The following is a 14,584-nucleotide window of genomic DNA, read 5'->3' on the forward strand; positions in this document are numbered from 1 at the left end:
AAATCAGGTAAAACCTTTTAATTAAATTGTTTAAGTGGTGTGAATAGTTGAAGTGATTGGAATCAAGTGTATTCCTATTCATTGAAACTGTTCGGATAAACTGCGTGAACTGACAGATTGATCTAATTTTATGTAAATTCTCCCTTTTACTACTTATTTCAAAGCAAATTGATTTCATATTGACTTCAAACTATAATTTATGATATACAAATTATTCAAACGTAAATAAATATGTTTTGTCACCACTACCATCCAATTGCATTGCATGCACCAGCCTCTTGTGTTTCCCATCCCTAAGAGTGACCGTACTCCTCATGGCCAAAAAGTGTGCACCGAAGCGGCGCTGCCGTGCGAAAACCTGTTTCAGCTCAAGACCGCCGTTAAAACACCCTCTGCGCCGCCCCCTCGGAATTCCATGACACTGCGTGGGGCAATAAAAACAAACAGAACGCTTGGTGGCCACCTGAGAGCGGAGCAGCGACCAACTGTAAAAGTGGGACGCCCGGGAAGAAGAAGACACAGCGGCGGCAGCAGGTGACGCCGACAGCGACGTTGGCAGAGACTCAAGCAGCGGCGGACCTCGAAGATTTCACTTTTCGACGAGCAATTCAACGGAGCGGAGCTAAGAAACGAGATTTTCTCAGAAGCAATTGCAAACAATTGTCGTGTTGTAGGCGAAAATAACTAGAGATTTACCATGTACCGCGCCAGTGGGTTAAGGATTATGCAACAGCTGCGCAGCAGGATTCCCGCCGAGATGCAGGCACTCAGAGTGGTCAAAGCTGCGCCTGCGCTGCAAACTTTCACTTCTCAGCGCTGGACTTCGACGACGATGGCCAGTGGAAAGCATGCCAGTCCACAGGTTACGACCCCGCCCCCGAGACACGACTGGAATAGGGCGGTTAGCGAGGCGGAGCGTATCGTCGGCTATCCCACGTCCTTCCTCAGTCTGCGCTGGTTGCTCAGCGACGAGATCGCCAATGTGGCGCTGCACCTGCGCAAGTTGGTGGGCAGCGCCCATCCGCTGATGAAGACGGCCAAGTGAGTGGTGCTGAAGGGCTCATAAGGCGTTTTAGTTTATCTGAATCTCTCTTTTCAGACACCTGCTCTACAATGGCAAGAACACGATGCAAGCTTGGGGATTGATAGTGCTCCTGGTGTCCAAGGCCGCAGGACACGCACCCAGTGTTCCAGACGTGGAGCAGGACAAGAGTGCCGGAGTGCTGCACTCCCAAAGAGCTTTGGCTGAGGTCACCGAGATGATACGGATATCACATCTGGTTCACAATGTAAGTTTTGGATCCACAAAATGCATTCGAAAGTGACTCGTAAACTGGGCGTCTCAGCGTCTGCGTATGTTTATGCAAATGAGTTTAACTTTCCTCAAATTTATATGACGGGCATGACAAAATGATCATCGATGTGATATTGAAACAACGAACACAAAAATATTGTAATGGATTCTTAAAAACAACTTCTTTCGCCTTTTAGAGCGTGGTTAATCTGCAATCGAGCACGCAGGCTGGCCAGGATGTGGACACCTACGACGACATGTCCTTTGGAAACAAGATCGGCCTGCTGACAGGCGACTACCTTCTGGGCCATTCCAGTGCGGAACTGGCTAATCTGCGCAACCAGGAGGTGGTGGAGCTGATCTCGTCGGCGGTGCGAGACTTCTCCGAGTCGGAATTCATTGGGGAGCGTGATGAGCAAAACAACCCGCTGCCTTATAAGCCAGGAACCTTCCAGCGACCATCTCTCAGCGTTGGAGTGGATTTCAACGAGCACGACGTGATGACGCCAATGCCGATAGCCCAGGTTCTCGGAAATCCGGAGGAGGAATGGGAGTGCCGTAACATACTAAATGCGGGTAGCCTGTTGGGCAAATCCTGCCAAGCTTCGCTGAAGCTGGCCGGACAAAGTGAGGAACTGCAGCGTCATGCTTACCGCTTTGGAAAACATTTGGCGCTCGCTTGGCAGGCTTGCTTGGATGCCGAACCATTTCAATGCCCCCAACTCCCATTGGATGTTACTTTCAGTCTGGTTAGTGCTCCAGTTCTATTCCACTTGGAGCACGACCCTGGGATGTATTCTCAACTGGAGGCTGGCAAGCAATCGGTGGATAACATCGACTACGACAAGATCCACAGGGCCATTCTAGCCGGGCCGGCTTTGGCCAAAACCAAGGAACTGCAACGAAAGCACACAGCCGCCGCCCTGGCTGTTCTGCAACATTTCCCGGCGACGGACGCTCGACAGGCTCTGGAGAACATTATTCTGGCCATGCAGGATCTCTGATCGCAAACAGCAGTTCTTGATTTTTCACGGGTTCAGGGCTTAGGATAGTTGTATTTATTCCTTTGGGTAATTTTTCATTAAAGCAGACATTGTTGACTAATCTTAAATGGTTCATTTAAAGTAATGTTAAATGTTTTATTTTTGTGAACTCTAGGTAATGCTTGGTGCAAGTGCACAGATTATAATTTTGTAAATTGTTTTGAATCCCAAAAGTTCATAACTATTATGTGCACACATACAACGAGGGAAATATATTTCGTCATATAAAAAGTTGTTATTTCACATTTCCCATTACATAGAATTGGATTTGAAAACTCACGAGAGTATAGTATTACACTATATTTATTCACAGAGATTCAAAATACAAGGATAGAGACCCAATAATTCTCCAAAAATTGTCCTAACGTAACAAAGCTATCATTTTCTAAATTATTAAGGTACATCAAGGGGCCATTTGAATCTAAGGAGCAGAACGACTTTTTTGTGCTTTAGCCATTTTAACGACTGGTGATCTTGATCAGAATCAGTTGCTTGCAGCGATCGTACTCGAAATACTGGGGGAAATCCAGAGGCACGTGCTCCATGATCCACGGCTTGTTCGCCGTCTGTCGGACGAGGTACTCGTACATGGGAGCCACCGAATCGCAATCCTCCAGGGTGAACACATAGCGCTTCTCCAGTGCCATGTATATCGTTTTGGGTCTCCCAGTTTGGCGACCTCGATCAAGGAGATTATCCAAGACGGAGATAAAGGCATCGGTAAGCGTATCGCAATAGATTACATCGGCAGCTAGGATTATATCGCTATTGTCTATGGCCTCCAGGAGATCCTGCGACTGATCATTTTTCGACGCGAGAAAATCAAACTCCAGAACTGAGATTGTACCACGGAGAAGTTTGCGATTTCTTTGGACATTGCCGCGGATCAGCTTCAGTATGCATCCCAGATCCACATCCGTGCAATAGATCCTTCCGGGATTGTGTATGCCGGCGGCTATGCTGGTCAGGCCCACACCAGCTCCCAGTTCCATTAGGGTTTTTCTGCAAAACTCATCCTTCTTGGAGAAGAGGTAGTCCGCCAGAAGAAGGGCTCCCCGCCACACCTGCAAGCCCACCAGTCGCAGCTCCGTTGCCTCGGAATGTTCCAATTCGATCACGCCACGTTTTGGCCTTGGCACCTCAAGGTCGCCGTCCTCATCCGTCCTAATCCCCGGTAGCTGCTCCTCCGGATAGACGAATCGGAACTTCGACACCACCTTACCGCCGTCGCGGGTCGTCTGGTAGTTGTTCTCTCCGTAGATCTCCGACGTGACCGTGAACATGATTCTGTTATGTATGCGGCCAAGAGCATAGAGTATATAAATTTAATGTTGCGGTCAGTTGAGACATCTTCCCCGGGCGTCGTGCTCGATTACAGAATCGGTATCGCCAATCGGCGGACGGAAAGTGTTTTTGCACTCTGTCTTTGCACAGTGGGTCGTGAGGGCAACTATGTACATTTACCTTAACTATTTGAAAATAATTAAATTTTGTGAAAATGTCATATGTTCACTCATCTTAAGGCAAGCATAGTAAACCGCATACCTGACGGCCGATAATTAAAATAATTAATTATAAAATTATAAATAAATTAAATCATAATTATAAAATTATGAATAAATTAAATTATAATTACATTAAATAGAATAGAATAGATATATACACTTAAAGTTACAAATCACTAATTTTGAGAAGTGGTTGGGATTGCGATTAGGGTGAAGCCATATATAGCCAAAGTGTGTGAGCCATATTCTCGAATTTTGCCCACTGTGCCAATCAGCTGCTTGCAGTGCTGGCTTGCAATGCAGAAAAACCTGGTCACACTGGCCATTTAGGCGTGCACCGTCGGCAGCAAAAACTATCAAATCGAATTTAAAATAATGGAAGACGAGGACGATCCCGTCGTGGAGGAGGTGAGTGTGTGAGTGGCACTATCAATCCCATGAGTACAACGCCCGCCACTCTCTTCCAGATTCCCGTATTCCTGTCAAAGAACCTGCGGGACAGCTTGTACCTCTTTCAATACCCCACGAAAACGGAGCTCCCGAACCACGACGACTCCGTGATTGTCAATTGTTGTGTCAAACCAATCGCCCAGGAGGTAAAAGTGGACTTCGGCCTGGACATTGAGTCGGCCCACTTCGATCGCTTCAAGGGCGAGCAGTTTGCGGTGGCCGCCGACGGAAAGAACACCTATGGAGCAGTGCCACCAAAGGGTCAGGAGCGACCCACCTACAAACGTGGGATCATGGACAAACAGGCCTTCACAAGCTCGCGTTCCATAACCGATGTGGCCAAGTACATAGTGGGCATCTTTACGGATCGGGAGGTGCATCTTTCGCCACTCACATCCATAGTCCAAATGCGCCCTGTTCTCAGCCACTTCGATAAGGACGACAAGCGCAAAAAGGCGGAACAAAAGGCTCAAACGGAGGACACAGAGGATGACGAGGTGCTGCAGCAAGTCACGGTTAAATTTTCTCGCGGTAGTGCCAAAAACAGCGGAAAGGAGCAACGTGCTGGCACCTATGACGGTTTCGTCCAACGAATTGCGGATGAGCCTTGGTGCGAGGCCTACTGGCACTCGAGGGCCACGCCCACCGCCGAACTGGAGCGCCAGAAGCTCTTCGCCACCAGTCATCACGGCAGTTCCTCTTTGGCCCTCGCTCCTGGCGAATATCTTCGAAAGCTTCTTCCCTACGATGAGCACGTGCAGACGGTAGCCCCAGCTGCTGCTTCTGCTGCCGCCCAAGTACTTCCCGTCTACAACAAGGCCATGCTGAAGTCTATGCCGCTGCTGGAGCAGCTTACAGTGCTACTGAGGGATGCCCGGATGCTCTCGTTCAGCGATGTCATTAGTATTCTCGCGGAGCATGTGGATCCTCATGTGGCTGCGGACAAGGTGCTGGCTCTGCTGCCCCAGGTGGGCATCCTACTGCACGGCAACTGGGTGCCAAAATCCGAGGTGGTCTTTCCCGAGAAGATGCTCTCCCATGCGAACGGTGTGTCCGCAGAGCAGATGATTCGCGCCAGAGATTATATAGTGAGTTCTTGTACGGGTGGAACGATTACTTATCATGTACTAACCGTCTAAATTCCTTACCCAGCTCTTCCGTTTCTCTCGCACGCCCTACCTGTTCCGAGCTCAGGTAATGGCCGCTACGCAGTTGCCTCCTGCGGAAACACTTGACGTTTTAAAGACTGTGGCCCGAGTGAACAACACAAAACGCTGGGAGCTGCTACTGCCACCCGATAAGGAGTTCGAGCAGAAGTATCCGGAACTGGTTAGCCGACAGGAGTACCACTGGACGGCTTCCGAGCAGCACTACAACGAAATGGACTGGGCTAGGGAAACCAAACGGGTTCGCAAACGATCGACGAGGAAGAGTGAGTCCCAGTCCCTGACCTCATCCATGCCGCCGCCCGCAATGAATCACTCAACAACTGGCTCCGTGGATGCGTAGCATCGGATGATGATCTCCCAAAGGCGGAGGATCGGAAGCACAACTATACATCTAGGCACTAATAAAAAGACCAACAAGTTTATTTTGTTAAAGAAGTGACTTTGTGATCTGTTCTGTAATTTCTCCAGCCAAAATGTTCCTATTGGATCTGGTCACCTGGTAGATGTTCGATCCTGCAGACTTTCTCAGCTGCTCCACCAAATCCAGCGCTGATTTCTCGGGTATAGTGACCAATAGGGCCCGCTTTTCCTTTAGAAGATCAGCCATGGCCGACTCAAACCGCTTGCTAAGCAGCTCCATTTTGCCCACTTCATCAACGACCAGGAGCTCCGGTTCTGGCTGGGAATCCCGGGTACCAAGTAGTGGAAGAGCGAGACTTTCAAAGTCCTGCACAAACACCGAATACTTTCCCACTTTGGGGCGACGCAGCTGGTCTCCCGGATTCTCACGAGATAGGATTCCCCGTTTTCCGGACAAAGTGACCACATCGAACCCGATTCTTTGGCTGATTCCCTCACCACGCACTTCCTCTGTATAGAATCCCTGAAGAATGTGTCCTTTATCTCGCAGAGCCGAGCAGATTTTATGGACCAGTGTAGTTTTACCTACTCCTGGAAATTATAGTGCCAATTATGTCTAGCTTATAGCAAACATTTTCTTAGTTAAGCGTCCACCTGGTGGCCCTGTAATTAAAACAGTTTTATTAGCGCTCTTCATATCGACTTTTTTTGTTATGATTTTAAAGAATATTTTTCAGAGGAACTAGATCAACCAGGAATGGATCATAGACAGCTCCAAAAATAGCTCGTTTTATACGCTTTATAACAAAATAAAGAAAAATACTTTTAAAAATTTCTATATAACTTTAGTTATTTATTTTAGTTATATTTCGTGCAACTCTATTGCTATATTTCTATTAACTTTAGTTATTTATTTTAGTTATATTTCGTGCAACTCTTTAATATGATATAAACACCTAGAAGTTTAAAATGAAACGGTCGTTTTAGAATGACCCTTTTAATGCGGTATATTGTGCACGAACACGAAAAGGTATTTCGATTGGAGCGCTCTACGGTCACACTGCCGGTATGACGCGGCGCCCCCAGCACGGCCACACTGTTTCCAGACGTCGAACGAAGAGCGCGTTGTGTTTGTTCGTCGCGCGTGAATTGAAAATCCGTAATTCCGAGAATATCCGTAATCTCCCTCCGATCCGCACCAACTGTTGCTCGCGATTTGTAGTGCAGGCCCGCTTTAGCAGCGGAGAGTTATATTCCAAGGTCATTCAATACAATACGAGTGAAGTTTTCAACTCGCAGCAAGCTGCATTTTCAGTTCTTTATTGTGAGATTCAAAGTGGTTCTGCCTGTTTCGCTGTTTTATCACCCCTCCTCCACCTCCCCTCATTCGCGCGAGTGCGTGTGCGTGGCGGGGCTATAATGTTTTGGCCACAAAACCATATCAAATAGGAGTGCAGCCGATCCCCGCAAAGGTTATAAACGAAATATGTCCGAGGCCGATCTGAAGAATCTCTCCCAGAACTCGGATGGCGATCAGGAATTGCTGCTCCATCAGACCACGCAGTCCCTTCTGATGGCCAGTTCCATGATGTTTGTGGAAAATCCAAAAGGGGCTGGCGGTTCCGGTGGGGGTGTCGCCCTACCTGGACCCGTTTCCATGCCCCTGCCGCTCTCCATCGCGATGCCCCATCACCATCTCCATGCGATCCCCTACAATGTGGACGAGCTGCTCAGGGAGAACAACGCCCTGCACGCCAAAATCAAGGAGCTGAGTCTGGAGCGCGATCGCCTGCTCTGTGAGGTGTCCAATCTGCGGCTGGAGCTGGATATGTCGGAGCTCAAGCGGCTGCCCATCGATCTCGATGATAAGTAAGTGCTACTTTCTGGTAATATGCTACCTTATATTTTAAAAGGGTGTTATATTTTGTATAAGGGTGAATTTCCTATTGGAAATTGCGATTAATGGGATCGTCCAATAGGAAAAGTCGAACTTCTTATTTGCGCTTGCAAAATCGTTTTCGATTTATTTGCTGTTCTCAGCAATTTGATTTCAACATAATTGTAAAGAATCATTGCCAACAATCATTCGTTAGAAATATGCATTATAAAGAAAAATTCTTGGATAAATACCCTGTTAAATAAGGCTATTTATTAAGTATTACTTGCACACATATTTCCCCGCTTTGTGCTTGCATAAGGATCCAAAACTTTCCGTTAGGTAATATAATCAGTAAAGAAATAGTAATCATCTTTAAATTTATACATTTTATATATATATTACAATATATATTTAAAATCGGCCAGCTGCCCTATATAAACTGCATTTAAAGCTCTTCTTTGGTGCTTCTTATCGGAGCGGCTTTTTATTTTTAAGATTCATGGTAAGGCCTTGGATATTTCTTTGTATGTTTTTATTTATATCATAATTTATTCTGCGATTTTTAATCCAAAGACTCAGAGTCTTTAGCATTTTAACAAAACCACAAATATATTTGATTTTTTTGGATCGCCATTTTGGGCTGCATTTCCGTGACCCCCGACTCCAATGTTTCCTTGCCCCCGGGTGTCGCTGTTGAGTCAACTTCTGGTTGAGTCACATTCATTCGTCCCCTTGTCCTTGTCCTTGCCACCTTGGCAGCTGCAGGCCGACAAGTCCGAGTGCGACTTCTGGTTTTTGCAACCCCTTTTTGCACTCCTGCTACCTGTGGGCTAATCGACACAGTCGCGGTCGCAATATTAAGTGCGCAGTGCCGATAGGTATTTCCCTACTGAAAAACCTCCTGCTTATCTGTTCCAGAACACTAGATAGTGTTGTATTTTTTTCGTTGCCAAATTGAATGAGTCAGTTCTGCTGTTAGCACTACAGTTGTTCTCGCTTATCGATCGGTTAGAATTCTTTATTTGTTTAGTTCTATCGCCCTGTGTTTCCCTTGCTGATAACTAATGTGTAGTGCTACTTCGGGAGATAGGAGCAGTCTCAGTAAATTCAATGTTAAGACCGAGTTTCGATCACTTATTTGGGGTCTTTCCTGGGGAGATTAACCCGACAAATGCACGGGCAAACAAGCAAAGAAATATTATGAACCATACGCCTGGCATTTGCCATTGACAGCCGAATATATTTGGAAGTATCTCAATATTCGTACCTGACTTTGCTTTGCATGCGGTCATGCCCCACCGCAGACAATCTTTTAAATACAGATATTTTTGTATATATGCATATACAAAGTGGGCGCAAATAAAGCGCAGTTATCTTTTAACCGTTTTCTTTATTTTCGGGGCTTCTTGGCCTCTAAGGTCTGCTAGAAGAATCGTGGGCTCTTCCAATTATGCGGCTTGCGTTTTCTGTTTATATTTTATTTCTTGGTTTTGGCAGCTCACCTTCGCCAAAAATGTTAACACAAAACACCAGAAACTTTTACACTGGCGTTTATCGAACTTGTAGATACTATTTTTGAAGTACAATGAAAAACGATTATTCATTGGAGTCGTAGTGTTTTGTTAATCATGTTTTCTCCATTTAATCTGCATTATAATCACTTCAGATATCTTATAATCGCATAGTTTTGTTCCACAATCATACATATGTATTAATACTCAGAGCAAATTAATTTGAATAAGTGAGTTTGTTAGTGAATCACGATAAGCTACAGGAACATTTACTCAAACATCCTCTGTCTATAAGGATAATTTCCTCACTTGTACCTTCTTTTTCCCTCTTAATTAGTGAATCTAAATGTAATGTAGAAATGCTTACCATGGCTAAAATCCACTTACAGATTAGTTGAACAAGATAAGCTGCACGCACCCAGTTGGTGTATTATGGTCTTTTATTATGGGAAAGAGTATGTCGCGATGATACATTAAATTTAAGATTTGAGATGTTGTTGAAAATGTGCGGGCAGCTTTCGGACTTATGAGTAAGGTTCCGCTGCTCCATGGTTGTTGGTCTGGGTAAACTTCTGCACTTAGTCAGTACGCTCCACTCAAAGTACGCTGGCAAAAATAAAAACTACACATAGATATTATATTTAATGTGTTTAAATTGGAATGAATACACTCATTTTGGTTTGACTGTTAAATATTTATATATTCTTGAAGCTTAAAAGTAACATGTGCATACATTCTTGAAGAATTCTAAATTGTTTGATTAAAATAACAAACTTTTGTAAAAGATAAAATGCAAAATAATAGCATTTTATAACAGTGTAGTCACCATTTCGCTGCTAGACTTGCCGCAGAGTTCAACTCATTAGCCAGTTATCATCATCTAATAAAGCAGACACACGCACCAGAGAAAAATGTTTAATGTGGAAAAGGGGGGGTGGAAAACACTTGCCCATTTGAAAAGTGCTTTCAACGTTGCTCTGGGTCTCTTTGTGATAATTAAGCGAGTGTAGTGGAGAGTATTAATTTCGTACGCCCCCCTTTAAAATGGTCATGGGAGGGGGTTTCCGGGGGGTGGTCAAGAGGAGGTGGATGGGATAACGTTTTCCGACTACTTAATGAGTGCGTACTGTATTCTGTAACTTTAGTAGGTGAAGTAGTTCTCTGGCCTTCTTGCCACTACTACACTTCTGTTTCATTTGCATGCAACATTTGGAGTGAAGACTGCGGTTGCCTTATTACAAAAGGGGCGTAGTTGAGGGGGATACTGGGGGGGGCGGGAAGTTTGATGGTCAAAATGGGAGCCATGCGTGCTGCGAATATCTCTGAGGTTTGAGAGCAAAACTTTTGTTTTAATTAAAAGATATGCCAAATGGACATGCAAGTTGGGGGTTGGATGATCTAAATGCACCAGCAGATGGGAACTACTTTGAAAAGGGGGTGGAGTTGAAAATGAGATAGTAATTGCATAAATAACATGCTGATTCTTAAGTGATTCCCACTGTAGTCTTTGTTTCTATCACAGATCCAGATGGTTTCTTAATTGCGGTTACGTTTTTTGGCGTTAACCCAAAAAACCAATTCGGTAAAGGCAGTACTTCTATTTTACCACGCTCTTCTTATGGTTGCGAAAGATTTATTGTGGTTTGTTTGTGATTTTGATTTACAGTTGGTTTCTCGATTATGGATTACTATCCTCAGGGTTAAAGTACATAATAAACTATTTAAAGTGTAGAGATCTTTAAGTTGTGGTTTCTTCAACTTCCTGATTGTTTTTGTAAGCCCTGTTACTGGTTTAAAAACAATTTTGTTTTTCATATTGTGATATGATATGATATGATATGATCTAGAATGTACTATGTAATCCTTAAAATATATGTGAGTTATAACTTTTTTTTTATTAAAGACCTAACAATAATAAATAAATGAATAAATAAATGATATTAAATTGAATACAATTCCCTTCAGCTATTTCAATTATTATGACAAAGTACTTATCCATCACCAGTAATTTCTCTCAATTATTCAGATGGGGAAGTGTTTAGATACCATAATTTTCCTCCCAAAGTTCTCGGTTGCAAATTAACACAATTAAGTTGATCGCTTTTCTGGGTTATTCCAGTGATCCCCGAACACATCTGGATAGTCGGGGGAACCATGTGTCGGTGCTTCCGACTAGACCATTTATAATGCATGCAATAAACGAAAACAAATTTCTCGGTTTTCAATCGAAAAGTGAGATCATCGACGTGCTGGCCAGCCGAAGAACAATAATTAAAATCATTTATATGAAATGTTTAATAAACAATGTCATTGCCAAACTGTTCAGTCTCATGTGTTCAGACTAAACTGTCAAGTCACAGCAGAAAAAGCGCTTGCGAAAAATTCCAATTGGCTTGAAGTCTTTGGGGGATTAGTTTCCAGCCGAACCATGTAATCAATTAGAGGGCGTCCCACTTTGGATTTAGTCTTTTGCATATGTTACGTACGTTTTCCTTTTTATTTGTGTTTGTATACAACTCGCGCAGCTCGTTACGCAGATACTAAGATACAATGATTGATGAGACATGCGTTCATGTTGTCCCTGCCCGAAGTGACAACTTCCGAGTCGATTTTCCCCATTCAGCGGAACTCGCTACCAATTCCAAATCCAAAATGCCAAGTCGAGCTCTTATTGCTCCAGTGGCTTGTCAATCGTGTTTGGCATTGACAGCGGCCCAGTACGCTTTACATGGCCATAAGTCCCGGTCTTGGCCATCTTCTGGTAATTTTTGCTCGGTTCTGACGGCTGCGCATGCGCCCCAAAAATGGCCATCATCGTGGTGCTAGAGATGCGAACTACAAACTATAATGGTCAAAAAAAGTGTGGAACTCGCATTTGTCTCTCCGACTGAAGGAAGTTGCGCTGACAATAATGATCAGCTACTGTAATCGTGTCTATAGGAATAGCTCCAATTTTGGGGAAGGGTTCTACATGGTTGATTTCGGTGGGAAAACACGATTGTTGATGTCCCATTTAATGACTCTATTTCTACTTGTTTTGATATCTTTTGGCAAAGATGTCAGGCGTGACAATGTTAATTTTGTACATTTCTGTCAATTTCTTATAAACAATTTACACATTAGTAAAATCAGAATAACTATCCTACGAACGTCACCTATAAATAGTTGTATTGTGTTGTTCTCTTGTCCCATTAAAATTTGTCACACGTTCGAAAATCAATTAATGCATCATTAAAACAGTTCTGCCCAGTAAAATCTCGATGATTGATGTTTCCAGCTGTGTTGTGTAACGTTCAGCCTATGACTAATTTTCATTTTGACACTAAATCCAATTGTTACTACCTCTTATTGTTGCAAAAAAGGTAACAAACCTCATTAAGAACAAGTTTGAAATCCATCGAAGGCCATAAACAATCGAACGGATTTCCTTTAAAGGCTAACAGAAATACGCATAAAAACTAATATATGCAGAATGAGTTTGTAATATAACAATCATAAATGATTTCATTTCGTTTTAATTTTTTGAAAAATCAATGAATATCTAATGATTTTAAGTAGCTGTCTATATATGTTAGTAAATGTTTTTCGGACCATTAATGTAAAATGGTTATTAGTTATTGAATAATAACTGTTTATGGTTGCTGCATCAGCGTTTAGCCCCAACAATTTTTAAAGGTCTAAATAGCCATTGAAATAATGCCTTAGAGGCTTTTACTATGTAATTATATATAATATTTGTTTCCACCCCAATAAACTTTCATCACCATTCCGTGAAGCCCTTGAGTCCCCGGTCTTATCTATGAGGATGATACAGGTCTTTCGAAATGTCTAGGGCGACATCTTTCATCTGCTTATCTGCACTCCACTCCGCACTTGTCTGTGCTCTGGTTTTAGTGCTTTGACTTGACTCACTTATCTTAAAATAAAATACAGTTTCGCCTGCTGAACTGGCTGACAACTTCCGGTTGTGGTGCATCCCCAGGGCGAGAAACCCCCATCCACCCCACCCACTTTGGAGGTCGCCAATCGTGCCGCCTTCAATCAATTAACACTGCCTGGAGTCGTAAAGAAATCAGCAAAGTGGGGAAAACAAATGGGGGGCATTATTCAGAAATAAGAATAACTAAATGCAGCGACTTGGGGACTCCACCCGCAAGCTTTTGACATATTAATGTTGTAAAATTAACAAACCATCACGGAAAAATATTGAAAATTATTCAGTTTCTTTCGTTCTCTAGGCGTGAAAGTGTATTTTGTGTACATTGACCCAAATTTGGGGAGATCCCTCCTCTGTCTTTCGGTTGCTTTTCATCGCCATGGCTGAGTGGCGTACTTGGGCCCCCTGCGACCCCCTTTCAGGCACGCCCCAAAAAGGCGAGTGCCAAGAAAATGCGTTGTTGCTTAATTTCCTCCGGTTTCCCTCTCTCTTCTATTTGCCAGGGTGCAGCGCCCTCGCTTCCTCTTCCTCGGGCTTAATATTCAAATTTTATTTGTTGCTTTTCAAGAAAAATTAAAAGCTCAAAAATTCAACAGCTGTGGGCCTCTGTGGTCAGTGCTGTCAAAATTATGACTAACAATGACAAGTTAATAAATATTTTTAAACTGATATTAAAGATATGTATTAATGTATCCCAACTGTAATTATGACTAACAATGTACAAATTATAAATATTTTTGTAGTGATATTGGAGAGATGTACTAATGTATCCTAACTCTAATTATGACTAACAATGTATACATTATAAATATTTTGGAAGTGATATAGAGATTTATTAATGTATCCTAACTGAAGTGATGTTGGATGTTGTATCCTAAATGTATGAAATCTTTAAACAAAGGTATAATTACATTTTAAGTGCGTTAATTACATATTAACTGCGTTAATTACATTTAACTTTTACTGTATTTCAATAAACACTTCAATACCTCAATAAATATATATATTTAGGGTTTCTTTCCATACCAAGAAATGTAAAGTTTTAGAATTATAGTAGGCAAAAAATGGTCTAATTCTTGGCTATTAAAAATAGCCATATAGTGGCTGAACTGTCTGAGTTGTTGTGCTGCATTTGTTTGTGTAGGCAGGCGCCTGCAGAACCAACACCAAAAAGCCATCATACAAATTCATTGCGATTTATATGAATTTTAGTGGGTTTTTCGTTTGCGTTTCTTCGAACTCACTTTTGTGTTGCTCATCAGTCATCTGGAAACCAGAGCCCCCAGGCCCTTCTGCCCCCCAAAATAAAATGGCTGGCATTTCTTGACCTTACTATTCCATTGTCTGCGCAGCCCGATCGCCAACGTCAATGGACGCAGTTGCGCAGACGCCAGAAGATTGGCGCTGCTTTTGTTTATCATTATTATTTTTTTACT

The 14,584-nt window shown here is 43.2% G+C and overlaps 5 protein-coding genes across 5 annotated transcripts in view; 3 read left to right on the forward strand and 2 right to left on the reverse strand.

The window, feature by feature from the left end:
• Nucleotides 1–265: 265 nt before the first annotated feature.
• On the forward strand, nucleotides 266–2,422 carry LOC6546227 (decaprenyl-diphosphate synthase subunit 2). The gene is made up of 3 exons (XM_001973533.3): nucleotides 266–1,041; nucleotides 1,100–1,289; nucleotides 1,492–2,422. Exons 1-3 carry the CDS (start codon nucleotides 698–700, stop codon nucleotides 2,296–2,298), a joined length of 1,341 nt encoding a protein of 446 aa, XP_001973569.1. The 5' UTR covers nucleotides 266–697; the 3' UTR covers nucleotides 2,299–2,422.
• Nucleotides 2,423–2,482: 60 nt separating this feature from the next.
• On the reverse strand, nucleotides 2,483–3,866 carry LOC6546228 (methyltransferase-like protein 22). The gene has a single exon (XM_001973534.3). The coding sequence runs from the start codon at nucleotides 3,618–3,620 to the stop codon at nucleotides 2,796–2,798; it is 825 nt and encodes a 274-aa protein (XP_001973570.1). The 5' UTR covers nucleotides 3,621–3,866; the 3' UTR covers nucleotides 2,483–2,795.
• A 253-nt stretch (nucleotides 3,867–4,119) lies between these two features.
• On the forward strand, nucleotides 4,120–5,896 carry LOC6546229 (DNA-directed RNA polymerase III subunit RPC5). Its single transcript, XM_001973535.3, has 3 exons — nucleotides 4,120–4,250; nucleotides 4,310–5,380; nucleotides 5,445–5,896. Exons 1-3 carry the CDS (start codon nucleotides 4,218–4,220, stop codon nucleotides 5,799–5,801), a joined length of 1,461 nt encoding a protein of 486 aa, XP_001973571.1. The 5' UTR covers nucleotides 4,120–4,217; the 3' UTR covers nucleotides 5,802–5,896.
• LOC6546230 (cancer-related nucleoside-triphosphatase) lies at nucleotides 5,882–6,591 on the reverse strand. Its single transcript, XM_001973536.3, has 2 exons — nucleotides 6,476–6,591; nucleotides 5,882–6,412 (listed from the first exon to the last, which is right to left on the reverse strand). The coding sequence occupies exons 1-2, from the start codon at nucleotides 6,516–6,518 to the stop codon at nucleotides 5,889–5,891; spliced, it is 567 nt and encodes a 188-aa protein (XP_001973572.1). The 5' UTR covers nucleotides 6,519–6,591; the 3' UTR covers nucleotides 5,882–5,888.
• A 266-nt stretch (nucleotides 6,592–6,857) lies between these two features.
• The window catches only part of LOC6546173 (IQ motif and SEC7 domain-containing protein 1), a 46,605-nt gene continuing 38,878 nt past the window's right edge, over nucleotides 6,858–14,584 (forward strand). The window contains exon 1 of the mRNA XM_015158646.2: nucleotides 6,858–7,690. Coding sequence (XP_015014132.1) covers nucleotides 7,308–7,690 — 383 coding nt within the window. The 5' untranslated portion in view covers nucleotides 6,858–7,307. The remainder of the gene's footprint in view (nucleotides 7,691–14,584) is intronic.

Source organism: Drosophila erecta, unplaced genomic scaffold (genome assembly GCF_003286155.1).
Source record: "Drosophila erecta strain 14021-0224.00,06,07 unplaced genomic scaffold, DereRS2 tig00000021-arrow-pilon, whole genome shotgun sequence".
Lineage (NCBI taxonomy): Eukaryota > Metazoa > Arthropoda > Insecta > Diptera > Drosophilidae > Drosophila > Drosophila erecta.

Bases quoted from the DNA above. Each gene is read 5' to 3' on its own strand.
- LOC6546227 (XM_001973533.3), top strand. From the start codon at position 698: ATGTACCGCGCCAGTGGGTTAAGGATTATGCAACAGCTGCGCAGCAGG. The intron at 1,042-1,099 runs GTGAGTGGTGCT...CTCTCTTTTCAG, and splicing joins CCGCTGATGAAGACGGCCAA to ACACCTGCTCTACAATGGCA. The intron at 1,290-1,491 runs GTAAGTTTTGGA...TTCGCCTTTTAG, and splicing joins TATCACATCTGGTTCACAAT to AGCGTGGTTAATCTGCAATC.
- LOC6546228 (XM_001973534.3), bottom strand. From the start codon at position 3,620: ATGTTCACGGTCACGTCGGAGATCTACGGAGAGAACAACTACCAGACG.
- LOC6546229 (XM_001973535.3), top strand. From the start codon at position 4,218: ATGGAAGACGAGGACGATCCCGTCGTGGAGGAG. The intron at 4,251-4,309 runs GTGAGTGTGTGA...ACTCTCTTCCAG, and splicing joins ACGATCCCGTCGTGGAGGAG to ATTCCCGTATTCCTGTCAAA. The intron at 5,381-5,444 runs GTGAGTTCTTGT...TTCCTTACCCAG, and splicing joins TTCGCGCCAGAGATTATATA to CTCTTCCGTTTCTCTCGCAC.
- LOC6546230 (XM_001973536.3), bottom strand. From the start codon at position 6,518: ATGAAGAGCGCTAATAAAACTGTTTTAATTACAGGGCCACCAG. The intron at 6,413-6,475 runs GTGGACGCTTAA...TATAATTTCCAG, and splicing joins TTTAATTACAGGGCCACCAG to GAGTAGGTAAAACTACACTG.